General features: G+C 51.2%; 1 protein-coding gene across 2 annotated transcripts; it reads right to left on the reverse strand.

The window, feature by feature from the left end:
• Window positions 1-702: 702 nt before the first annotated feature.
• Window positions 703-24040, reverse strand: LOC139597420 (pre-mRNA 3'-end-processing factor FIP1-like). Of its 2 annotated transcripts, XM_071442754.1 has the most exons (16): window positions 23907-24040; window positions 23083-23122; window positions 20144-20228; window positions 18906-19012; window positions 18167-18225; window positions 17000-17110; window positions 14619-14749; window positions 13802-13926; window positions 12736-12841; window positions 11532-11730; window positions 10649-10675; window positions 10055-10112; window positions 9540-9595; window positions 8267-8471; window positions 5757-5915; window positions 703-2019 (listed from the first exon to the last, which is right to left on the reverse strand). In XM_071442754.1, exons 1-16 carry the CDS (start codon window positions 23998-24000, stop codon window positions 1887-1889), a joined length of 1695 nt encoding a protein of 564 aa, XP_071298855.1. In that variant the 5' UTR covers window positions 24001-24040; the 3' UTR covers window positions 703-1886. The 2 variants fall into 2 exon arrangements, with proteins under 2 accessions (XP_071298855.1, XP_071298856.1); XM_071442755.1 differs by lacking the exons at window positions 18906-19012; window positions 20144-20228; window positions 23083-23122; window positions 23907-24040 and adding an exon at window positions 18335-18867.
• Window positions 24041-25321: the final 1281 nt, after the last annotated feature.

The following is a 25321-nucleotide window of genomic DNA, read 5'->3' on the forward strand; positions in this document are numbered from 1 at the left end:
GGCACCAGGGACATGCAAAGGGGGCACAAATGTCCTTGTGTGGGGCCAGCCCCCTCCCCTGGGTGCAGCATTGCAGGGGAGCAGGCAGGGAAAGGCAGCTGAGAGGGGCTGGGGGCACTGCCTGGGGGCAGAGCTGCTGTGCTGGGAAATGCAGCAGGTCCCATCCTCACCTCAGGCAGGCTCCCCAGGGAGGCTGGGCAGGGCTCTGGGCCCCTCTGTGCTGAGCAGTGCCAGGGGGCACAGAACCAGCACTCCTGAAGCCTCCTCACCACTCTGGTCTGCATTTCTCCTCAAGTTCATGCCATTCTCCTTTGGGCAGCTTTTGGGCACTCCCAGCTGCAGCCCAGCCCTGGGCATTCCCTTGTTCCTTGCACAGCCAGGGCCAGGAGCTGGGGGTGCTGGGGCAGTGAGAGATGCTCCTGGATCTGGGCTCCACCGAGGCTGCAGAGGCAGGAACAGCCTGATCCCAGCTAACCCTGGCCCAGTGCACACACATTTCCCAGCAGCTCAAGCACATTAAGAGAACTCCATGAAAACCAAAAGCCAGCAGAAGTCCCAGTCTCCTCCTCCTCCCCTGGGCTCTGCACTTACAAACCCATCACTGCACTGTCACAATGCTGAACCCAAACCCAAGGGCTCTCCTGGCACACGTTGGGCACTTCCCAGCACACTCAAGACTTCCAAGATTACAATACCAAAAAATACAGAACATTTCAGAACCATATTATTTTAGGACAAATATTTCAGACAGTTTTAAATAACAAGTCAAAGGAAAATGAGACATTTGTGGACTCACACGAACAGAAGGGCAGGAACCTAATGACCAGACAGATGAAAACCCCTCAAAATTATTTCCCCTGTTCTTCTCACCCAGAAACATTTCTGTTGCCCCTTCCCCAACCAATACTAAATCCAAAGAAACTTTGGAATTTGACTAAATTTATTTTGGGATCTAAGGGAAAGGAATGCATTGGACAGGAGTGTTGGTGATACCCAAATAGAAACACCAGTCCCATGAGGGCAAACTGCTAACTGGGACTTGGTGTTCTCTACTGTACTCTAGGTTATTCAGTCAACTCTTATAAAAAAAGGAAATAAAATAGTTAAGTCAAAAGGAATTAAAGAGAATTTCATGCTCTTGCTGTGGATCTTCATTGATTCCCCACACAGGGGTGTAACATGACAGAACTACCTTTGCAATGGATAAAAAACCAGTTTTGGAGTCTCTGCACACGCTGTGTGAACGCCCTCAGCAGCTTCTGGAAGCTGCCACATCCAGGCAGGGCCTCTGTGCCCACCTGGAGCAGATCCTGCAGCTCCTCCTGACACGCCAGGCTGGCCACGGAGGAATCAGAAGCTGTTTCTGTAGCTATAAAGAAATTTATTCAGGGATGAGACTTTGCACTACTGGACACCAGGCTCTAAGCTGGCTCCTGGATCTAAGTCACGCTGTTCTTTGGACAATAAATTTCAAGTTGCACTTACTGTCCTAGTCCTCAAAAAGGAACGATGATGCCAAAAAGAACCAAGAACTATGACCTAATTGCATTAGTTTCAGCTGAAGCCATCTTCCATCAGAAACCATAGGATCTGATACACCAAAGTTCTCCCTAGGGATGTGGATGAATAGAGTAGCTCAGTGCTTTGTAACTAGTACTGCTGTATTGTCTTGTATCAAAAACAAACAAAAAAAGGAAGTTTAAGGGCACGTGCAGCCTCAGCTCCTGAAGCACTGCCGGCTGTGCCACGGCTCGCCCAGTCAGCCTCTTCCCTTGGAAAAAAGTAAAAAACAATAATAAAAAAAAATCACCCCCCAAACCAAACATCACCAATTCCATGCTGGTTCCACAGGAGAGAGTTCCTGCCGAGGCTGCAGGGGGCCTGGCTCACTCCTTGGTGTCCTGCTCCTCGCCCTCCTGAGCCCCGTCCTCGCTGGCCTCCTTCTCCTCCTTGCTGCGCTTGTTCTTTTTGTGCTTGTGGCGCCGGTGGCTCTCGCCCTCCTCGCTCTCGTGCTGCTTCCTGAGGGGGAACAGGGGACAAAGGGACATCAGAGACAGCCCTGCCACAGCAGGGACCAGCCATGGGCACAGGGGCCTGGATTCTCTGGTGAGGGAGCCACCTGTGCACTGCCGAGGGCACAGCGGGGATTTGTGGGATGCATCAGCACTGACACACGGCCACTGTCACACACACACACTGTCACACACACACTGTCACTGTCACTGTCACACACACACTGCCACTGTCACACACACACTGTCACACACTGCCACTGTCACTGTCACACACACACACTGTCACACACACACTGCCACTGTCACACACACACTGCCACTGTCACACACACACACTGTCACACACACACTGTCACTGTCACACACACACTGCCGCTGTCACACACACACTGCCGCTGTCACACACTGCCACTGTCACACACACACACACTGTCACACACACACACACTGTCACACACTGCCACTGTCACTGTCACACACACACACAGTCACACACACACACTGTCACACACTGCCACTGTCACACACACACTGCCACTGTCACACACACTGTCACTGTCACACACACACTGTCACTGTCACACACACACTGCCACTGTCACACACAACCTGCCACTGTGACACACACTGTCACTGTCACACACACACACTGCCACTGTCACACACTTACACTGCCACTGTCACACACTGCCACTGTCACACACACACTGTCACTGTCACACACACACTGTCACACCCACACACACTGCCACTGTCACACACACTGCCACTGTCACACACTGCCACTGTCACACACACACACTGTCACACACACACACTGCCACTGTCACACACTGCCACTGTCACACACACACACTGCCACTGTCACACACAACCTGCCACTGTGACACACACTGTCACTGTCACACACTGTCACACACACACACACACTGCCACTGTCACACACACACTGTCACTGTCACGCACACACACTGCCACTGTCACACACACACTGTCACTGTCACACACACACACTGTCACACACTACCACTGTCACACACTGCCACTGTCACACACTGCCACTGTCACACACACTGCCACTGTCACACACACACACTGCCACTGTCACATACACTGCCACTGTCACACACACACTGCCACTGTCACACTCACACACTGTCACTGTCACACACACTGCCACTGTCACACACACACACTGCCACTGTCACACACACTGCCACTGTCACACTCACACACTGCCACTGTCACACACACACACTGCCACTGTCACACTCACACACTGTCACTGTCACACACACTGCCACTGTCACACACACACACTGCCACTGTCACACACTGCCACTGTCACTGTCACACACACTGCCACTGTCACACACACACACTGCCACTGTCACACACACACTGTCACTGTCACACACACACTGTCACTGTCACACACACACACTGTCACTGTCACACACTGTCACACACACACACACACTGCCACTGTCACACACACACTGTCACTGTCACACACACACACTGCCACTGTCACACACACACACTGCCACTGTCACACACACACTGTCACTGTCACACACTGCCACAGCCACTGTCCCACTGCACAGCCCCTCCTGGCAGTGTCCACAGGCAGTTGTCCACCTTGCTGTTCTTCCACTCCTGAGCGAGCTCCAGCAATTGTGGCACAGCACAGAGGCTGAGAGGAGGAGGAGTCCTAAACCTGAGATGTGTTTGAAACTTTCACTCCTCTGAAGGTGTGTGGGAAATCCCTGGGGTAGAGGCAGCAAAGGGATCAGTGGAGCGAGAGAAATGTGGGTTCCCCATGGGAGGCAGATCCTGTTTCTACTTGTGCTGACTCACAGCTGACCTGGCTCTTCACTGGCTTCGTGCTCTGGAACTCCTTTATCTCCCCAGTTTTCCAGATGTGGGTGATAACTGGGGATGTTTACCCAGGACTTCTGTGATGTGGGAGCAAGCCCAGGCAGAAGAGGCCTGAGCAGGCTGTGCATGCCCTGAGCCTGTGCCCTGCCAGCTGCTCCCTGCAGCCACCACGGCCCCAGACCAGCTCTGCCTCCCAGCAGGAACAGGCAGAGCGCTGGTTTGCCCCCCCCAGAAGGAGATTTTCTGCTGCTTCTCTCACAGGTTCAAACCACAGGAGCTCTCAGGAGCTGACTGTGGTGTGAAGGTGGCAGAGTTAAAGCACAGCCCAGAGAACAGGAACAAGCAGATAAATTTAGCCCAGGATAAACTGTGAGTGCAGGCACAGCCCCATGAGCAGGGACAGTGTCAGACCAATTCTTAGCACAGCTGGAATTCCAGTTTAGCAGCAGACACTGAACTGGCTGAACCTGGCTGAAAAGCTCCTGGCTTCAAGCAATTTTCTGGCTGGTTTAATAAATGGTTTCACAGCCATTAAAGGCAAGAAAAATTGGGAAAAATAAAAGGCTGCTGCCTCTCCACAAAACACCTTCAGCCACCTCGTGGCCGATGTGTCAGTGGTTTGTGCTGGGACACTGGGACTGTCCTTTGAAACCAGCGTCAGTGATTTCCTGCAGACTGCTCAGTTTGCAGCAAGCTGGAAATGAAACCCTTTCATCTACAGGGCCTCAAACAGGCTCAAACCTCAGGGTGCCTCAAGCAGGGAATACCAGAAGGTTTGGGTTGGAGGGGACCATGGACAGGGATTCCTGCAGTGAGGTATCTACTCCAAGGTTTCAATTCTGAGGAGAGGAAGCTAAGAAATAACCCTAAAGCCAATGGCTTGTTTGTCTGATACCAGCTCAGCTTCTACTTGCTCTGTATTAAGTTTTTATTATGGTCTTAGTCTTTCTTCCTATCATTTTGCTTCCAACCCTTTAGCAATCAGTCCTTCCTTGAAAACTTACTCATCTCCTTAAGGACAAAAACAGCCTTTTTCCTCCAGTCACTACATAGGGAGTTTTTCTGATACCAGCTTCAAAATAAGGGTAATTACCTCCAGAGCTGACAGGAATTTCCCCTAAAAGCAGGGAGTTGACACATCAAGAAAATAGAGCAAGAACAAGTCATTAATGAGATGTGAAGTGACACAGGACCTGAGCAGAGGACCTGCCTCAGCCCAGAGAGCAGGGCTGCTGCTCTGCTGGGGACTGCTCTTCCAGCAAGATCATCTGCTGCAAATCCATTTTCTGCAGAAAAGCTGTGATTTCAGGACATGCTGCTCTGCCCCAGAACTTTCATCTTGGTGCAGACCATCACCCCCTCACTACCAGGCTCTGGGCAAGAGCTCTGCTCCTCCTGCTCAAGAAGCAATTTCTGAGTGCAGGCAGGGGGAAGTTCTTCACAGAAGGAGTGGCTGGGCATTGGAATGGGCTGCCCAGGGAGGTGGTGGAGTCACTGTCCCAGGAGATGTTTAAGGAAGGGCTGCATGTGGCACTCAGTGCCATGGTCTGGGTGACAAAGTGGTGCTGGGTCACAGCCTGGACTCGATCTTACAGCCCTTTTCCAACCTACTGGATTCTGTGAGCTCTGCCCTGGTGCACAGGAGCAGCAGGACCAAAAGCTGATGCTGCTCTCATGGCCTTTGTGTGTGCTTTCATTAAGATGGGAGCTCTGCTGGGAGGCTGAGCCCGCTGAGCACAAACTCAACCCTGAGCTCTCCTTTCCCCATCCCAGAGGCTCCTCCTGCCCACAGCTCTCGGGCAGAGGGAGCTGGGATGAGCCAGGCTCCGTTGCACCCCAGAACAGGAACTGCTCGCTGACCTGCGGGAGGATTTGTGTTTGCTGCCGTCGTCCTTGTCGCGGTGGCGGCGCTCGCGGTGCCGCTCCTCTCGCTCGCGGCTGCGGTCGCGGCTGCGCCGGTAATCGCGCTCGAAGTCGTAGCTGCGCTCGCGGCTGTAGTAGCGGTACCGCTCGTCGTCACTGGGGGGACAAGGGACACGTGGGCACAGGGACAGCGGGCAGGGCTGCGACCGCCCTCACCGGCAACACCTGGCACCTCCCACCGAGCGGGGCTGCTCCGGAACCACCGGCACCGGCAGCGCACACGAGCACACAGCGCTCCTCCATCGTCCCTCCCTGCTGCGGGGAGCCCTCAGCACACACACACACACACACACAGATCATCTCCCATCCTTGGTGCAAGGTGCTCTCTTCTTCCCCACAAGCTCAAACCATCAAACTGTGTGTGCAGCTTTCTCTACCTGCTCAAAGCACCTCATTCAGTCCCCAGGAGTGGGCAGGGTGTACCCCAAACTGAGACACATCCCACACTCCCCCCTACATCCTCCTGGTCAACTTCTGAAAGCCAAAATCCAAGGGTTAACAGTGCCCCTGTGGGAACAATACTCAGGACTTGGCAGAAAGGACGTCAGAGACATTGTTCTGACACTCCTGGAAACAAGCTGCACAAATAAATGTCCAGGATCAATCAGCTGGGAGTGCCCCAAAGGACTGCACGGCCACTTGCCCTCCTCTGAGCTGCACCAAGGTGCTCCACACCAGCCAGGAATGCCAGCAATGTGCTCAGGAGTGCTGATCCCAGGCCTTGGCTCCAGCATGGACCAGGAAGTGGGGGAGTATGAGCTCTTCCAATTTTAGCAAGTTTGTCTTCTGTTCTCTTCCTCCCCCCTCCCATCCACAGTGCCCAAAAGCTTATAAAGGAAAAAAAAATCCTAGGAGCACACTGCCCTGTTTGCTCCTGCCCTGGGCTGTGAAGCTCCCCAGCAGGAAGTACCCTGTGCCAGGAATGCACATTCTGATCATGTTTTGAATGATTATTGGCATTTCTGAGCCTGGAGCCTGCAGAAAACCGACACTGCTGCTGACTGAACACCAAGGGGATGGGTTTGGGAAGTGTCTGCAGCCCAGCCTCCACCTCAGATGAACACAGGGAGGCTCCAAGCCTCCTGCTCTTTCCCAAGTGCTCCCAGCACTGCTGTCAGCTGAGGCCACAGCAGCTCCCACCAAGGTGGTCCCTCCAGTCCTGCTCCCATTTCCTGGCTGACTCCCAGGGAATGGCACTCCCAGCCCCACAGGAGAGCAGAGCAGGCTGTTTGTCCTTTGATCTGACAGTGACATTTAGAAGACAAGAAGCAGCAGCTCCTGCAGCCAGTGCTTCACACTGAGCTGTGAAACACTGAGTAAACACAGAGGGGCTATTTCATTGACTGGCCTCGTGGGAGAGCAAGAGGAACCGGTTCTGCTGGATTTAAACAAAAAAACCCAGACCCAGAGACAGGAAATCAGCCAGTGGCACAGCTCCCTGTCTGTGCTGTAGTTATTGATCCTAAGGAGCTCTTCCCCAGACATTCCAGAGAATTCAGCTGGTGTCCTGTATACCCAGCCCTTGGCCAGACACGCTGAGGTGGCCCAGGAGCACAGGAGGGCAGCACTCACTTGTTGTATTCACTGCTGGTGGGGGCAGCACTCACTTGTTGTACTCACTGGTGGTGGGGGCAGCACTCACTTGTTGTACTCACTGGTGGAGGGGGCAGCACTCACTTGTATTCACTGCTGGTGGGGGCAGCACTCACTTGTACTCACTGGTGGAGGGGGCAGCACTCACTTGTTGTATTCACTGGTGGAGGGGGCAGCACTCACTTGTTGCACTCACTGCTGGTGGGGGCAGCACTCACTTGTTGTATTCACTGGTGGAGGGGGCAGCACTCACTTGTTGTATTCACTGCTGGTGGGGGTAGCACTCACTTGTTGCACTCACTGGTGGGGGGGGCAGCACTCACTTGTTGCACTCACTGCTGGAGGGGGCAGCACTCACTTGTTGTACTCACTGCTGGAGGGGGCAGCACTCACTTGTTGCACTCACTGGTGGGGGCAGCACTCACTTGTTGAGGGGGCAGCACTCACTTGTTGCACTCACTGGTGGAGGGGCAGCACTCACTTGTTGCACTCACTGGTGGGGGCAGCACTCACTTGTTGTATTCACTGCTGGAGGGGGTAGCACTCACTTGTTGCACTCACTGGTGGTGGGGGCAGCACTCACTTGTACTCACTGCTGGAGGGGGCAGCACTCACTTGTTGCACTCACTGGTGGAGGGGGCAGCACTCACTGGTGGAGGGGGCAGCACTCACTTGCTGTATTCACTGCTGGAGGGGGCAGCACTCACTTGTTGCACTCACTGGTGGAGGGGGCAGCACTCACTGGTGGTGGGGTAGCACTCACTTGTTGCACTCACTGGTGGTGGGGCACCACTCACTGGTGGAGGGGGCAGCACTCACTTGTTGTATTCACTGGTGGAGGGGGCAGCACTCACTTGTTGTATTCACTGGTGGTGGGGGTGCGGTCCCGGTCCCGCTCTCGCTCCCTGTCCCTCTCCCGGTCTCGCTCCCGCTCCCGGTCCCGCCTGGAGCCCGAGTACTCCCAGTGGCTGCTGCTGGAGCTGCTCGTGCCCTTGTCCACCGTGGTCACCCAGGGCGTGTGGGACGTGGAGATGGGGGGGTAGCTGATGAAACCTGAATCTGCAGCCAGAGCAGAAGCCTCTGTCATCCAGAGCATGGCCAGCACCCCTCTGTCCCTCCCTTCCCAAAGATGCCCTCTGGCATCAGAGCTGGATCCCAGGAGACAACGGCCCAGCTCCCTGCTGTCCTTCCCTTCCTTCCCTGCAGTTTGCTAAGAACAGGGAACTCCTCGCTGAGGAGGCATTTACAGGCAGCACTGCACAGTCTCTGTCAGCCCTGGGCTCTGGTCACCTGTACAAGGTCCCACCTCCCACCAGGTACCTTCTGCTCTAGGGTGGCACCTGGGAGGGCCAGGGGCAGCAGCTGCCATGAAGGATGTCACCTGGGGAGCCCAGAGCCACCAGCAGTCCCCAGGCAGAGGTGGCCAGCTGGACTGGTGAGGTCATATCCCAAAGCAGTGCCACATCTGGCAGCACTGCAGGCTCCTCTCCTTGGGAAGGGCTGGCACTGCCACTCCCGCAGCCCTGTCCTGCAGGGAGGCTCTGCAGGGCTGCCTGTGCTCCCACTGCTCAGCACAGCCAGGAGCCACTCCTGGTCACTGCAGGACTGGGAGAGACCTGGGGCTGCACCAGGGAAGGGAATCTGCTGAAATCCTGGCACTGCCTCTCCCATTGCAAAACCACAGGAGATGGTGCCTGTAGCAAGGGAGAGGGTGAAGTGGGGGAGAGATTCAAAAACTCAGGGAGGAGATGCCAAGCTCAGTAGTTGTGGATGGTTGTGCAAATCCCTGAGGGTGGGGAAAAGGGAGAATATGAGTGAGGGTGAGCACATGTGTGTGCCAACAGGCAGGAGAACACACTGCTGAGGCACTGGGGAGGCTTCTCTGTGCTGGGGATCTGCCCAAACAGCGACCTGGGCCTCAGCACTGGGTCACAAAGTGCATCCCCACACGTGCACAGCACTGAGAGCAGCACACCCAGCCTGTGCTCCTGACTGGGACCCTCTGGGGCACAGCAAGAGCCTGGAGCTGGAGCAGGCATGGTGAGTGCCAGCCTCAGAAAAGCCTGGGCTGCCAAGAGCCAGGCAAGAGGGAGAGCAGCAGGGGGATGTGTCCTGCCCGGTGCTCACCTGCAGAGTTGTAGCCAAAGGGAGGTGGCTGCCTGTTGTTGTAGCTGGCTGGCTGCCTTTGGGAGAGAAAAGGGGGTGAGTTACTGACATCAGGGACCCCCACAGCTCTGGCTGTGCTGCAGCTTCACCCTGTTTTCCTGGAGATGTGTGGAGCATTCTTATGGGAATCCCACTATCAGAAATGCTCACAGGCTTTGCCACAGCTTCCAAACCTGCCATAATCCCACTGCTTGCCCTGGGAAATCACCACTGCTCACAAACTACCTGGAGCACCTTCAGAGAAAGCATCTGCAGTAAGGAATCATGCCATGAACTACTCTAGGCTTTATCTAGATTTTACTGGCTCCTTCCTGTGCCTTGAATATGCCAAATCCAGATGAATGCACAGAGGATTCCTGACAGACTCTGCTCTCCCCCAGCCCAACTCAAGACATACCATGCATCCCCAGCACTGATTTTAGACCTGTTCTCTTCCCCCCCTCCCATGGTGTGATCTTACCCAGGTGTGGTCTTACCCATCCAAGGTTGGGATGAGGAGAGCTGGTGGTGGTGCCAGAGGTGGTGGGAACAGCCCTAGACACAGAAGGCTAAATCAGCACCAAGATCTTGCAGCTTCACAAGTGCTGTTCACAGTTAAAAGCCATTAAAGCATCTTTTTACCCTAAACAAGGTTCTATTTAAAATAGAATAATTTTCTTTCAGGATAGGATCTCCTCCCCAAATTCACACCCTAAAGCTCTGTTAGTTTTGTAGGGATATAGGAAGAAAAACAAAGCAAAAAATACCTTCTATTTTGGCTTTTAAATACTGAACATAAGATTGATCAAGGAGTAGCAATTAACTCCTATAGCCCTAGGGAGGAAAAGTGGTCCTTGGGATGTAGACATGTTCCATTCTGATCAGAATATAACAATCAAGTTATTCTGACCTACAGATTTGTGTCAGAATAGAAGATAAGCAGCTGAGGTTCAATGCTCAGTTGGAGTTTATTAATCTTAAATTAGCTGTGCTCTAAACTGGTGCCATCCTATCTCATGTTACTTAGTCCAAATGCTCTGAACCTGTGTGATCAAAACTGCTGCTGTTATTAAGAACAAGGTAACACCTACCTGGAATTGGACCTGGAGGTGGCAGGCCTGTGGAAATAAGCAGGGAAAACAAGTGAGGACAACAAGGAAAGCGTGGCCTCTCTGTACTGCATGGACTCTCTGTACCTCAAGCTAAACCTCAAAGCACAATTTTGAATAAATCTCACATACTGGAGCAAACAGAGCAGGAGAAAAATTGGTGCTGCTAAGCAGGAATTAGCCTATAAATGATATAATTTTCCCAAACAATCTCTTTATCTTTATAATTTAAAATGTTGCTGGGGAACTCCTTTTCTGAGTGTGAACACATGAACAATTGATTTGGTCTTCAGAACAACTGAAAGAGCTGGAGAGGAGAACCTGCTGCAGGTTCCACTCCAGTGTGTCCAACTTGATTTTGTCAAGCATTTTTAACTAAGGCAGCAAGAAAAGCTACCATGGAAAAACTACTGGGGAAAAGAGCCCTTGAGTGCTGCAGCAAATCCTCCTCAGGCAGGAGTCCCTGCATGGAGTGCTCCTGGTGCTGCCCCAGGAGCAGGAGAAGCCCAGAGTGTGGCCCCTCATTTCAGCCTGGTGTATTTCAGCCAGAAGCAAAAGTTCTCATCTTCCTCCAGAGAAACAGGAACCTGCTTCTTGACATTTATCTATAAAGCAAATGGACCAGTAGCATTGGAAGGTTCCCTCAGGGAAACAAAGCCCAGAGGTTTTCCTTCAAGGACCAGCTGCCATTTTGAAGTATTCAGGGCAAATATTGAATAGGCTGATGGAGACTAAACAAAGGCTGGCCAGGGGTCAGGATCTGTTCCCTGAGTGCTCACCCATCCCATGGCACTGAACCATGAGAGCTCTGATTTGCTGCAAGCCTGGGACATCCCAACTCGGGTTCCATGGAGTGACCACATACCTGGAGGATGCAGGGGAGGTGGAACAGAAGTCACTGGAGGAGGAGGGTGCAGGAAGTGTGGAGGAGGAGGCCCGGCCAGCGGGGGAGGCGGAGGCCCTGCTGGTGGAGCAAACGGCTGCTGCTGAGGAGGCTGCTGGGGCTGGGAGGGCTGCTGGGGCTGCTGGGGGGGCTGGGGCTTACTGCCATGGTCTCCCAGCACCTTGGGGGGCACAGGAATGAGAAGAGAGTGTTTTAATCCCTCTGCTCCTGCAGCAGGGCCCTCACAGTGCTGGCAGCATCACCACAACAGGACTGTGGCTGTGCCTGAAGAGTGACCAAAATGCAGAGAGGCACCACAGGGACCTGAAGTGTAGCTGGCAGTGCTTGTGAGGGGGAGGAACAACAAAAAATCCTTTCCCAGCAAATTCTGTCTCTTAGGCAAACTCTTCTTGTTGGCAAAATCTGGAAAACTGACTACTAAAAAAATAAATGAACCACAAAACCATAGAGAAAAACCCAAGGAATTTGGCCTAGGAAGGGAAAGGTTCCATGTTTAGGTTTTTCTGGCAAGTTAGCAGAGTTGGCAGGGGGGCAAGGTGGTTAAGAGAAGGGGATTTGGCAGATGCTCCTCAGACCCTGCAGCTTCCTGCCTAGGAACCAACCAGAACACTATGGTCACACTGGGCAGGCAAGCCCAGGGCTGGGATCAGCTTTAAATCAGGCATTCATTTCTTAGAAGAGACAAGATCCAGTAACACAGGCCCAGGCTCAGTCTGAGGTGTGGGCTGCACCAACTGATTTGAGACTAAATGTTACTTTAAAGTACAGAGAAACACCAGCCCCAGGTACAAACCCTTCACTGCAGATTTGAAGATTCCAACCCCACAGTGGAAGGGAAGGGAATAATCCACAGCAGACATTCCCAGCTACACACTCCTAGGAATACTTTGGGAGGACTGATGATGAAAGAACTCAGGCCTTACCATTCCAAAGGGAAGATTGGTCTTTAAAGGACAAATCTGGCTCCTAGCAAGACCAAGCTTTTAACCCAGAAATTAACTGAGCCTGCAGAAGGGAATGATCCATGCACCCACCTCGACAGGGCCAATGCAGTAGCTGCTGCTCTGCAGGTATGAACTGGGAGGTCAGGAGCACACAGACATTTGCCCAGGGCTCAGCACAGTGCAATACCATCAGCAATTGGTCGAGGCTTGCAGGGTTTTACCTGGATGGGGTTTTCCTCCGAGGCGTGCTTATCCCGGCGCCTCCCTTCCACCCTGCGGATTGTGCCCGCCTGGCCCCCGATGACATCAATGGTCCCACCCAGCTTCCTGGGACAAAGCACAGGCACCTTTTTAGGCTCAGAAGCACCACAAGGAGCAATTTGCCCTGCTGTCAGCAGATTTCTTTCATGCTTTCTTTCCCACCAGGGAACCATCTCTCAAATGGGGATGAGAAGCCAAGGAGAAGCAAGTTTGCATTCCTGAACAGTTTCCCTCTGAGCAGGGGTGGGTTTGGGCTCTCTGAGCACCCAGAAATGTTATCCAAAGAACCACCACAAAGAGGTGTAAAAACAGGGATTACACACCGGGACAGAAATGCTCCCAAAATGCTCAAATCCAACAGACTGAGCAGCGCTTTAATGCTCATCCCTGAAGCACAGAGCTGGTTCCCAGACAAGCAGTAAAGTTGGGATGCAGGGCTGCTTTCTGCAAGGCAGGTGTGCAAAAGCTGTTTTGTGAATGAAGCAACAGAAACATCCTGAGCCCAAAGCTCTGGCTCATCTGGTGTGTTCTTCTGAAGCTTTTGATAAAACCCCATCGATCTCCTAAGGGCCAAGTGGTTTCCCCAGCAGAGGCTGCCCCTCAGAATGACTCAGTTGTTTTACCACACATCCAGCAGCGTCGCACACAGGCTCAGGAACCAACAGCTCCTCTTATCCTCTGCCAAACTCGTAATCCACTTCCACTTGAGGAGGCAAAGATTAACATCGTGGGAGGAGGAATAAGCCAAGCAAGCACAAGCAATGTCAGCAGTGTGAGCCCTCAAAGCTGAGGTGTTTGCCTGGCTCCTTCCACTCCCAGAGATGTGTCCTGGGATCCAGGATTCCCTCCCTGCGCCAAGGAGGGGGGAATGGACAGGCAGGGGTTGCACTGCTGGAGGTGACACTGAATGAGTGACCACAGCAGCTTCCTGCCAAGCTTAAAAGCTTCTCTTTGAGGCTTGAGAAGACTCAGATGTGGCCCAGGTGGTTCTTAGGTGCCCCCATGAAACACATGCTCCTCTCTTACCTGTTGGGAGGAGGCCCAGCCTTCATTCGTCCTCCCACCAGAGCCAAGAAGTCTGTTTTGAACTCTGTTTTGATGATGTTGCTTTCCACTTCTTTTTCAGCATTTCCTGTTCTTCCCTGCTGAACCTATGTAAGGAAATAAATAACACATGGTGCTGTGCCCTTCTTTCAACTGAATGGAGCACCAGAGATTAACCCTCAGCAAAAGAAAAGGAACAATCACAGCAACCTATTCTTCAGTCAAGGCACAGCCATTTGTGTCAGTCAATGGCCATTCCAGCCTCAGCCTGCTGTCCACTGTCTCCCACCAGAAGCTCTGTTATGACTTTATTAAACTCATATCATTTTCCATGGAGTCCCTAAGTCAAAACTGGAATGAGCAATACTTGTACTGACAATTTAGCTGAAGCTCTGATGGCCACCATGGACTCCTGCAAGGTTGATGGCCAAGGCAGTCTGCAAACACAAAAGGCAGCCACACCACTGCAGCAGGCTCCAGCAGTAAGCAAAACAACCCTGGGGGCTCAGCTCCCCTCCCTGCACTTCCCTCATCCAGAGGGTTTTCCAAGCCAACTGGAAATTCACTCCAGTCTTGCTGCTGTGGTGGTTCAAACTTGCCACGTTGATGGAACTATTCCTTCCTCACAGAAAATATTTTCAACAGAGATTTACTCTTTAAAGATTCATTTTGGCATTTCTCCTTGCTGAAAGCACAGTTCAGAACCCAAGTATCTCCTGCTCTTACACCCTCATCTCTGTGACTACAAACACAGTCCCAGTTTTCCTGGAGCCAGGAGCAGGAGTCACAGGTCACCCACCGTGATCTTGTTCTCAGTGCTGATGGGAGGAGCAGGGTCCAGCCCCAGCTGAAGCCGCCGCTGCTTTTCACAATAAGCTTTCCATGTTTCTTCATTGAATCCATAATTAAAGTAATCAGAAAGATCAGCACCTGGCAGAGGGAGCAGGAGTTAGCACAGAGGTTCTGCACACTTGCACTCTCAAGCTGTCCTTTAACTGCTTATATAAAGGGTTAAAGCAACAAAAGTACTGCAGAGAGCCCAGCTTGTGCCTTTCCTTGTCAGAAAGCTGTGGGTGCCCCAGAGGTTGCACCTTGGGTGAAAGGCAGCTCAAGTGGAAGGTTTTTATTGATGGGTGGGAGGGGAACATGGCCTGAGCAGCAGTGGGAGCCCCTGGGACACACAGGACAGCTCCACAGGCCATTGGGAGCTCCCTGCAATCACTTATGCACCAGCCTGATTTTTTCAGGCTGATTTCTTCCAATTGTCCATGTGAGCTGAGTGCTGGGCACAGCACAGGAGTGACAGTTCCAGCCCCCACCACAAAAATGGGGTGGAGCCACAAAACCTTTTTGCTGGCAGAACTAAGCCCACACATTCCCCTCCTGACCATCACTGCCTTTGCTGTTTTGAGAGGAGATTCTGGGGCTCACCCATTTCGTGAAAGGCAGCTAAAGTGGAAGGTTTTTATTGATGCATCCCAGACTACACAAGTAATTACAGCTCAGTCACAACCCTAATTAGCCATCCCAGAGTGTTATCTCCCACTGCCAGCCTCCTGTGCAATGTGCTAATTCAGCACGAGCACTTCTGAATAACAGAGGTGACCACAAACTGCTTGCCAAGAAACCAGAGATGCAGAGGGGCAACCCCAGCTGCAGGAATTACAGGAGCACCCCTCCCACCTCCCAGCACTACAAAGCACCTCCTGCCCCGCTGAGGTGTCCCTCAAACATCCCCTATGTGAAGATATTCCTACACACACCAACCCCAAAACAAAGAGCTGCTACAAGAGCAAGGCAAAACTCTGCCCAAGCTGAGCTTGGTTTAAGTGTGAGGTCTAAGCAGCGAGGCTTATCTCCTGGGCTGGCCACTCTTCCTGCTGTACCACCCAAACATGCAAACTGCATCCACACCGACTCAGCAACACAACATTTACTTGTCGATTTTATCAGCTTCTATTTCAGACCTCTATCAGTTCTTCCACACAGGATTTCTCCTTCCACTCCCTCACTCAAAGACATACCAAGCTGCTGAACAATTAACTGTAAAGGATATAAACTTGAAAGGCTGTTGAGTAATGAGCTACTTGCTATCTAAAATAAACTTACAGACCACATAGCTCTGCAGAAATCTTCCCTCTATTGCATTCCAACACTGTTTTAGGGCCAGCTGGCTCTACTCTGCTCCAGGGATGTCAGCATGGCCACAACCATGTCCACGCTTTATCTTTGAACTTCACTGCATTCTCTCTAACTCATTTTCTTCCCATTCCCCTCTGTCTCACTTGGCAATCAAGGAGAAATCCCTGCAGAAGAAAAGCTTCTGTTCCATTCTGCCTGCACTATCTGCAGGGTGTTTCAGTGCTGGTTTGATAGCTGGACATGCCCATGGAGTTTCAGCACTGGAGTGCCCTTCATGTGGGCAGGAGGTACCCAGAGCACACCACAGGCAACCTCAGGAAAGCTCTACTTACTCAGCACAGCAATATTGCTGAAAGATAAATAAAATACAGGGGCTGGCAGGGAGAATAATGGTGGCTGAGAAAAGGCAAGTGGACTTTTTGTGTCAGTTGACATTTCATCAGAGCACATTTTATGAGAGTAGCACAGCAAAAATCTGGATGTCTAGTTCCTTCAATTACTTCTGTATCAGAAGAAAAACAGCAGCTGATTTGTAGCATCCTACAGCTGTAAGAGGAGAACTCTCCCTCATACAAATAAGTGTGGGCAGCCCCAAATGAGGAGGGACCATAGGGACAACTCTGGGCTTGGCCTGGGGACACAGAACAAGCTCCTGCACAGGAAAAGGAAAACAAATATCAACAGCCCAATCCTGACCCCGCTCAGCTGCCTTTAAGGCCAAACATTATTGGACTGGTATCAGTGCAATGTTCTCAGGAAGCAGGGAATTAATAAAATAGACCATTTAAAAAAATAGCTGTTCCCTTTAGGGAAGTTCAATTACTAGAATAAATGCAACCCAATTTAACATAGACCATGGCTTGTTCAATCAGTAAATGCCATTGACTGTCTAGCCAGGCAGCAGAGACTGAGCAACACACATTGTTCCAGCTTCCCTGTTCCCTGGCAACAATAAATGGACAGAAATTACATGTGGAAATCAAGAGACACAACTAGAACTGCAGAAAATATTTACCACAAGGAACTGTGAGGCCTCACCTGGTTTCCTCCACGGTTTGTCTTCAAATGAATCCAAATCCACTTCTATCACAGGCAATCCATTTATATTCCCTGCGGCATCCAAGTCAATACCTTTGGGCTGCAACTTGGCTTTGGGGAGAGAGGGACTGTTACAACTTTTAATGCAATGCCTTTAATCCACTCATTTGCTCAGCAAATTATTGCAGCAAAAACAAAGCACTGCAGTGAATTAATCACCGGGTTTACAGCACGCAGGTAACCACAATCAGCTTTTTAATAAAAAGGACTCCAGTCACTCCATAAACAAACAGGGTGTGCAGCACCTGCAGCTGAACAGCAGAGAAGCAAATTCAACCCAGATTGGTACTACAGACAGAGTAAATCATTAGGACATGCATGAAATTTACCCCAAATGAAAATAAAATGAAATTATTTTTCTCCCCAGACAAAGTACCTATTTTCCCCTCCCAAGACAGACACATTTTCTCATAACAAGAGACTTTTTCAGGATCACTCTTTTGCAGACTCTTTTGCAGGAGTTTGCAAAAATCTTTCAGGTACAAAACCTACAAGGAGAATTTGTTCTTATTTTCTCAATCAGAAGAGAATTCATTTGGATAAAGCAATTAGTGGAAGGCAGTAGATGAAGCCCATGAAAAGACAGTCTCACATATGTGGAAGGACAGAATCCCAGACTCAGTTTACAGGAGAAACTAAACTGAATTGGTGGTGGAAACTAAACTAAACTGGTGTGGAAAATTTCAGCAGCCAAATAAGCAGAGCTGTTACTCAAGGCCAGAGTTTTGTTTCTTTTAGCATCTCACACTGCAAGTAGCTCAGGACACTGAGTTCCAGTCCTTCTCCAGGGCTGCAATGCTCAGCCCCAGTGCAACAATATATTTTAAAAATATTCTGGGGTTTTACTATAAAAGTATCAATACATTTTTTCCTAATTTAAATAGAATTATAATCACCTTGCTCAGTGATGGGTAATTAAATCACTCCATTGCCTCCTGCCCCCTCACACTATGCTGGGAACACTGATTTTTAGGAAATGCACTTCCTATTGCTAGTTTACACTAATTCTATATTCTTTTAAACAGAGCAAAAATTGCAGCTGCTGCAGCTGTCAGTGCCAGGTAGGTGAAATACTGGAAAAGTGAAGGATAAAAATAACAGCAGTACCTGAAGCTGATGCTCCATAGCCTCTACCCGTTTTTAAGTTTAGATTCATAGGAGTTCCCCTATTGGAAAAGAATCACTACATTGGCATTTGAACAAATTACTTGGCTAAAGATTCTCATGCAAAATATATTCAAGCCCTGACACCCTTCAGGAGATGCTTCAGTTCACCTGGGTTTGCTATTCAGAGTCATCCATCAGAGTGAAACCACCTCTACAACAAGAGAAGGAAATTATCCATAAAGTGGAAAATTAGAATATGCAGCAAAGCACAGGTAAGTCACTTGTGTAAGAGGAAGGCTGCTAGCAGCAAGCAAAAGGCTCTCTCATTATTTTTATTCAGTGCACATTAGGCAGAGTTGTAGAAAGTATAATTTCCTGCTTCTCAATCCAGCCTTGCCATTTCTGAGCCACAAAAAATCAAGACAGCTGGAAATTAGTAAATTCACAGCTTATGCAAATTCTTAGCAGCACAGATTTTGGTTCTGGAAGTTTTCACAGATGAGTTAAACAGAACTTCCCACCTTTGATTCTGCCCCAGGGAGCCCAGGAATTAGTAAATTAATTTGCCAGCAGCAGCCCCACAGATTCTCATTCCCATTTTACAGATGGATTCTCCAACAAGCAATTGCAGAAGTGTTGTGGCCACTGCTCCCAGGAGGCAGAGCAGCTCTCAGCCCATCCCTTTCCATGCCCTCATGCTGGATCCTCAGCCCCAAATCCCCACCCCAGCAGTACCCACATGTAGGACGGCGCTCCCGTTTTGATGTTGCCAATTGTGACCTTCACATCATCATCATCGCTGTCACTGTCACTGTCATCCTCATCATCCTCACCACTGGGAAGGGCCTGCAACAGCACAGCCACACAGCAGCTCATCAATACACACAACTTGAGAGTTCTCCAGCACAGCCAAATCTTGGGAAGCTTCCTGAACAGCCTCCAACAATGGGCAGAGGCCCACAGAGAAACTCCCCTGTCCTTTGAAGATTTGGCCCTACATGAAATTTGGAGTGATGTTTGTGAACCTGGGGAAGGTTTAGCTCAGTTCTAAGGATTTCACCACGTCCCTCAATTCTTTTTGAGAGTTGGGGCTTTTCAGGCACACCTCCTTCACAAGGGCTATGGTCAAAGTACACAACCACAAATGAAAACCACCAAAATACATTCACCAGGTTTCACCCAAGAACCTCAAGGCAAATATTCTCTCACCACAACTTCTGTGGTAGGGAGCTGCTGAGGAGTTTGGTTTGGCTGATTTAGCACAATCAGCCCCCAAGTCACTTCACTTTAGAGATTTGACTCCAGTGCAACCCCAGTGCTGGGCACAAAAATAAGGGAATAGAAAAAGAAATCTTCCAGATATCCAGCAAGTGCAGTTTTGTGAGAATTCAGCACGAGCTGAATTAGCACCTCACCCCACATGAGGAAGGCATCCCTCACCCTCCCTCCTTTTCCACAGCACGTGGGTCTGTCAGAACCCCGAATGAACCCTCTTGATGTGGCAGAAAACAAACTCATCAAAGAGACCAGGAGAGGAGGGTGGGGAGAAGCAACCCTCCTCCTCCTCTCTCAGCACTGAGCCACCAGACTGCCTTCTCAAAGGTCTGAGCCTGAAGCAAAACTGATTTTCAGCATCTTGGGCTTTCTATCCCAGTGTTTCCCAGATTTTACAGGTCCTTGAGAAGTCACAGTGAATACTGAGCTGGAACACATTGTGTTCTGCTTTTCCTACCAGACTGCAGCATCAGAGACTCTGATCTGCCTCCTGAGGGGGTATGAGCAGAGCCTGCAGCAGGGTTCCCTCCCCACCACTCGAGGCAGGATGACAAGACAAGGCTGCTTGTGGACCCAGCTTTGGGAATGGCTGGCAGTACATCCCAACACTGCAGGTAGCAGGGAGGATCTTTACACTCCCTGCTTGTCCCAGGAGTGTGAGAAGCCCAGACACCCCAGGCACCGTGGGCAGTGGACACGTACGTGCTGCGCCATCTCTCTGTCCTCGCTGTTGCCGGGCCGGCTCTCCTGGGGAGCATCCTGCAGAGGGTGAGCAGACTCTGTGTGTCTGCAGGGGGGACAGACAAAACAAAGAGACCATGACACAGAAGAAAAAGTGGACAAGCCTGGCCTAGAGAGTCACTACAATGAGTTCTAAAGCCTTTGCCCAGGTGACTTTCACTCAGTGCTTTATTCTTCTTGTGTGTCTGTTCTGCTGGCATTTACTCAACTACCTGACAAAAAAAAAATCCATCCTCCTGGCTTGGCTTTGCTTTTGCTGGGAAGAATCAGTTTCACACATCCAGAGAGCACTGACAGCACTCAACAGCTCAGTGGCAGCTGGCTCAGCTCGGATTTGGCACAACCACAACTGATAAGACCATAATAAGCAAAATTTCACCTCCTCCTTAAGGATGCTAATAATCACACATGCATTTAGTCAACAGCAAAGGCATCTGTCCCAGAGAAATTAATGAAAGAATGATTTTAGTGTTTCTACAAATAGTTTACAGTAAGTAGTTAAAATTCCAAAAGGAAAAGTTATGGGAAAAATTATGCACCTGTTCTTCTCACTCGTTACAAATTAGACCTGATGAAACAATGGTCAGGTTTGGATTTAACTCCAGTTTAAGAGTTTGTACAATGTTAACATTGTTTAATGCACTGGCCAAGCAAAAAAGTGGAATTGATGTACACATACTAGAAAAGAGTGTGCCAAGTTTTACAGAACTGAAATACAGAGAGCTCATCTGCCTCTAATGTCACAGGTGAAGCTTAGTAGAACTTCAAAATAATTCTGAGTTTTTTTCAAGAGAGACAATCAGAACAGCCCAAGCCAAAGAAACCCAATTCTCCACCAGTGCTTTGTGGAGCTGTTGCTATTGATTTAAAATCCCACGTCGGACAAGAAACATCCCTAGGATTGTTTTCAAAAATGAACAGGCAACATCTCACAGAATCCAAACACTGTCACATTAAAGCCACTTCAGAGTGACACCAGACACCACACAAGAAAGGCAAAATAATACAACCCAACTGTTACTGAGTGTAAAACAAAGAACAAACAATCTGAGCATAACTGAAGCCTCATTTTGGGAAAGTCCCATACACAAAGAAATTCATCAGGTCAAGATCAAAGAGGGCTGAGGGTTGGGCAGCTGACCAAGCACAGGTGCCTGGGGTGCCAAGTTCCTGATGTGACACCTGCACACACTGTCAGGTACAAAAGGCAGCCAAGATGTCAGAGGGAAAATCAGCCTCCAGGTATTTCCATGCTGCAGACACAGGCTGTGACATGAGGACCAAAGCAGGGACCACTGCAGAAAATCTCTGTTGGATTCAAGAACTTTTGGCCAAGCCAAGGAACTCAGCATTGACCTCCAGCCTGAATCTCCTTAAAACTCTGAGATTCTGTGTTCAGGAAGAGTGACAGGTGTTACCTTCAGCTTCAAGTCACATGAAGCACCTGTGGGTGTGCATTAAAATGTATGAACTGGATTCAGAGAGACACTTGGGAAGCAGGAGCCTTTCCCCAACCTCTCTGCTTCCCAGGAATGAAGCAGCTGACAGGTCCCCAGCATTGTCTGGGCACAGAAAAACGTGGCAGAGATTTCACCTGCCCAGAATGCCAACATAATCCTGGGCACTGCTGGCAGCACAGCATCCTGCTGGCCTCCAACACATCCCTTAGGCTTGGGAATGTCAGTGATGCTGCATCCCAAACTCTGCAGGTTTCTGCTCCCTGGCTGGGACAAACACTCCAGACAAGCCAGCAGTGCATCCCTGGAGCTGCAGTTGCTGACAGCAGAGCTAACAAAGAGTCATTTTTCTTAAAACACCCCACAGCACTTCATTTAGGTAAATTCTCATTGTGCAACAAAGAAATATGGGGGCAAAAAGTAAAAGGAGGGGGAAAAAAGGACAGCCAGCATGGCCACTAATATGCCTTCTCCCTGCATTTTGCAGTTATTGGGGACAGTTGCTAGAAATTCAGATTTTTAGTCCTGCTTGTAAAATAAAATTCCATTCAGATGAACGTGACAAGGAACAGCAGATTTATGTAAAGCAGCTGTAAATTTCTGTCTAAAAGTTGTTCCTCCTCACAAAGCTCATTTGATGTTTTTAGGTAACAATTTACCTTGTCTTTCACCACTTGCTTATTTGAACAAGCTTTCATATTCCTTAAGCACAGAAGTAGGACAGTATCTGTAACAACCTCAACATTCCAGACACTGAACCTACAATGACAATAAACCCTAAACTGAACTTTGGAAGGGGCTGAACACACACAAGCCCAGTGAAAGCCTTCTGAAAAATGTTACATTTAAAATGGCAAACAGGTAATCCTGTGCTGAGACCAAGCTCTGCTGGTGCAAAACACACAGCTACAAATGGAGAGGGAATATAACCCAGGACACACAATCCTTTCCACACAGAAAGCCAAACTGAGGACTGGTTTTATCTCCAAGTCTTACCCACACCACTTGACAGATCTCACAGAATCTGCTGCTTTGAGCAGCTCAAGATTTTAACCCAAGCTGAAGGTTTTGACCTTTCCCAGACTAAAGCACAGGCCAGTTTTAGCAAGGCCAGGCTAGCACAAAACCAATCCTCAGGGCATCATTTTCCCCAGGGAATTAAACTGGAAAAGAGATCTGTTTTAAAACTAATTGCTGAGAGAAACAACAGGGCTAAAAGTTAGCACTAAATCCAACCAGTCCACTCATCCAGTTCAGCTTCCACATCCATAAATGCCTGCCACCCCCATGGGGGCAGCTGGGGATGATCCCATGGGATGGGGAAAGGACAGGCTGCTGCTCCTGGCAACAGCACTGCTCCAAAGCACTCACCAAGCTCTGCTCAACGAGGCTCAATCTCTACACCATGTATTGTTATAGTGAATAAACAGCCTCAGGACTCACCCAGAAATTGGTCCATCTTCTTGCTTACCAGTGGTGTCATCTGCAAAAACAACAGTAAGAACAAAGGAATTATTCAAGTGAAAGGAAAAAAGCTAAACTCAAGCACAAAAGGCATCACAGGTACAGAAATACCCAGCGGTGCCAAGGCACTGTAACCCCAACGCTTTCTTTTCAAAAAAGTTCAACTAGAAATGGAACAACTAAAAATCAACCCAACCCAACCCAAAAAACACCATCCATCTGCAGAGGTGATGTCTCACACCAAACCAAATTCAAAATGTAGATCCTAAGTCTCAGAGAACAGAGACAACTATCAGACAGGAACTGAAGTCACCTATCAAGGTCTTTATATAAAATTTTAACGTGCCAGGGGAGAAGAAACATAAAAGCATTCATGTGGAAAGGCTATGGGGAGGACAAAGACGCTTCAATAAAGTCCTGTGGTTTATAGCGGCCACATCCCAGCCCCGTTAGCCCAGGGGTTCACAAGGTTTGGGTGATTAGCGAACTCAAACTCTTAACAAAGCATCTCGTTAACCTCCCTGCACCAGTGTTATTGATAAAGGACAATAACACGCCGCCACCCGCCCACAAGAGCCTCTCAAGCGCTCCTGAGGGGAGGCCGGGGGCGGACGCGGGTCCTTCTCCGGGCCCGGGGGCAGAGGCCGCTCCCTCTGAGGGGGCCCAGGGAGAGATGCCCGTCCCTCCCTCCCGCGGGGCCGCCCCCGGTCCCGCACGGCCCCGCAGCCGGGGGCGGCCCTGAGGCGGGGCCGGCCCCGCTGCCGGCCGGGCCCCGCGCTGCCCCCGCGGCCGGCGGTACCTACCCCCGTACAGCCAGTGCTCCTCGTCCTCCTCCGCCTCCAGCGGCGCCGTGCCCGACACGGCGCCGGCGGCCGGCGGCTCCAGCTCGGTGGCCATGGCGGCCGCGGGGCTGCGGGGAGCGGCGGCGGGAGGAGGAGGAGGAGGAGCGGCGGCCCCGCTCGGCTCCCGCCGGGCCCGGGCGCGGCGCTCGGGCGGGGGTTCGGCGGCCGCGCTACGGCGCCGCCATTGCTGCTTCTATGGCGGGAGGGGGGGGCGAGACCCCCGGCGTGGGCGCGCAGGGCCCCTGAGCCGCCCGCGGTGCTCCACCGGGCCCTAGAGCCGCCCGCGGTGCTCCACCGGGCCCTAGAGCCGCCCGCGGTGCTCCGCCGGGCCCTAGAGCCGCCCGAGCGCCCCGCAGGGCCCTAGTGCCGCCGGCCGCACGGAGCCGCGCCGCCGGCCCCGCCGGGCCCTACCGCCGCCCTCAGAGCCCCGCCGGGCCCCAGCGCCGCTCGCCCGCCAAGCCCGCCCCGCCAACCCTGCGCGCGCATGCGCGGTAGGGGAGCGCGGCCCTGCCCGCGGCCCCGCTCGCAGAGCGCTCCGCTGAGGGGGATTTGGGGCTCTCCGCCCTCGGCCCGGGGCGGCGCGGAAAGGAACGCAGAGCCCGAACGGCCGCTGTGGAGCCTCCCGCTCGGAGCTGCCCAGGAAGGACGTGAGGAGTCCCGCAGGATTGCCGAGGAGGCACGGGGAAGCACAGAATGCCGCTCCGTGTCGCGGCTGTCAGCGCAGCGCTGCTCCCGAGCGGCTGGAGACACACTCGGGTCTGTCTGGGTGGGGTTTGCACCTCCCAGGTCCGGCTGTGCAGCTCCTCGGTGAATGCTGAACTTCAGGGCCTGGAGATGCAGCGCCTGAGGCTCCTTCTGCAGCTCCACCTGGGAGCTCCTGTCTGAGCATCACCAGAGCCCTTACCTCCCTCAGTATCACAGGGAAACTTAGAGCAAGCTGATTTTCAGCACTAATTCTCACAAAACCTATAGAGAATCCTGAATCCGGATTAAAGCGTTCCCACTCTCTGCCCTGCGGTTCCGGTGGGGCTGAGGTGCGTTCCTGCTCCTTGTGCCTTGCTGGACCCTACACTGGGAATGCTGAATGCGTACTCACCGTAGGAACTGGACATCCAAAAATCACCAGGGGTTGAGACCCCTGGTTATACCAGTGAGACCCCTGGTTATACCAATGGAGCCAGGTTATACCAGTGAGACCCCTGGTTATACCAATGAGATCCCTGGTTATATCGATGAGAGATCCCTGATTATACCAGTGAGACCCCCGATTATACCAATGGAGCCAGGTTATACCAGTGAGATCCCTGGTTGTACCAGTGAGATCCCTGGTTATATCAATGAGATCCCTGATTATACCAGTGAGATCCCCGATTATA

Source organism: Agelaius tricolor, unplaced genomic scaffold (assembly GCF_023055355.1).
Source record: "Agelaius tricolor isolate 1412-34295 unplaced genomic scaffold, bAgeTri1.0.p SCAF_17, whole genome shotgun sequence".
In the NCBI taxonomy this organism is placed as follows: domain Eukaryota; kingdom Metazoa; phylum Chordata; class Aves; order Passeriformes; family Icteridae; genus Agelaius; species Agelaius tricolor.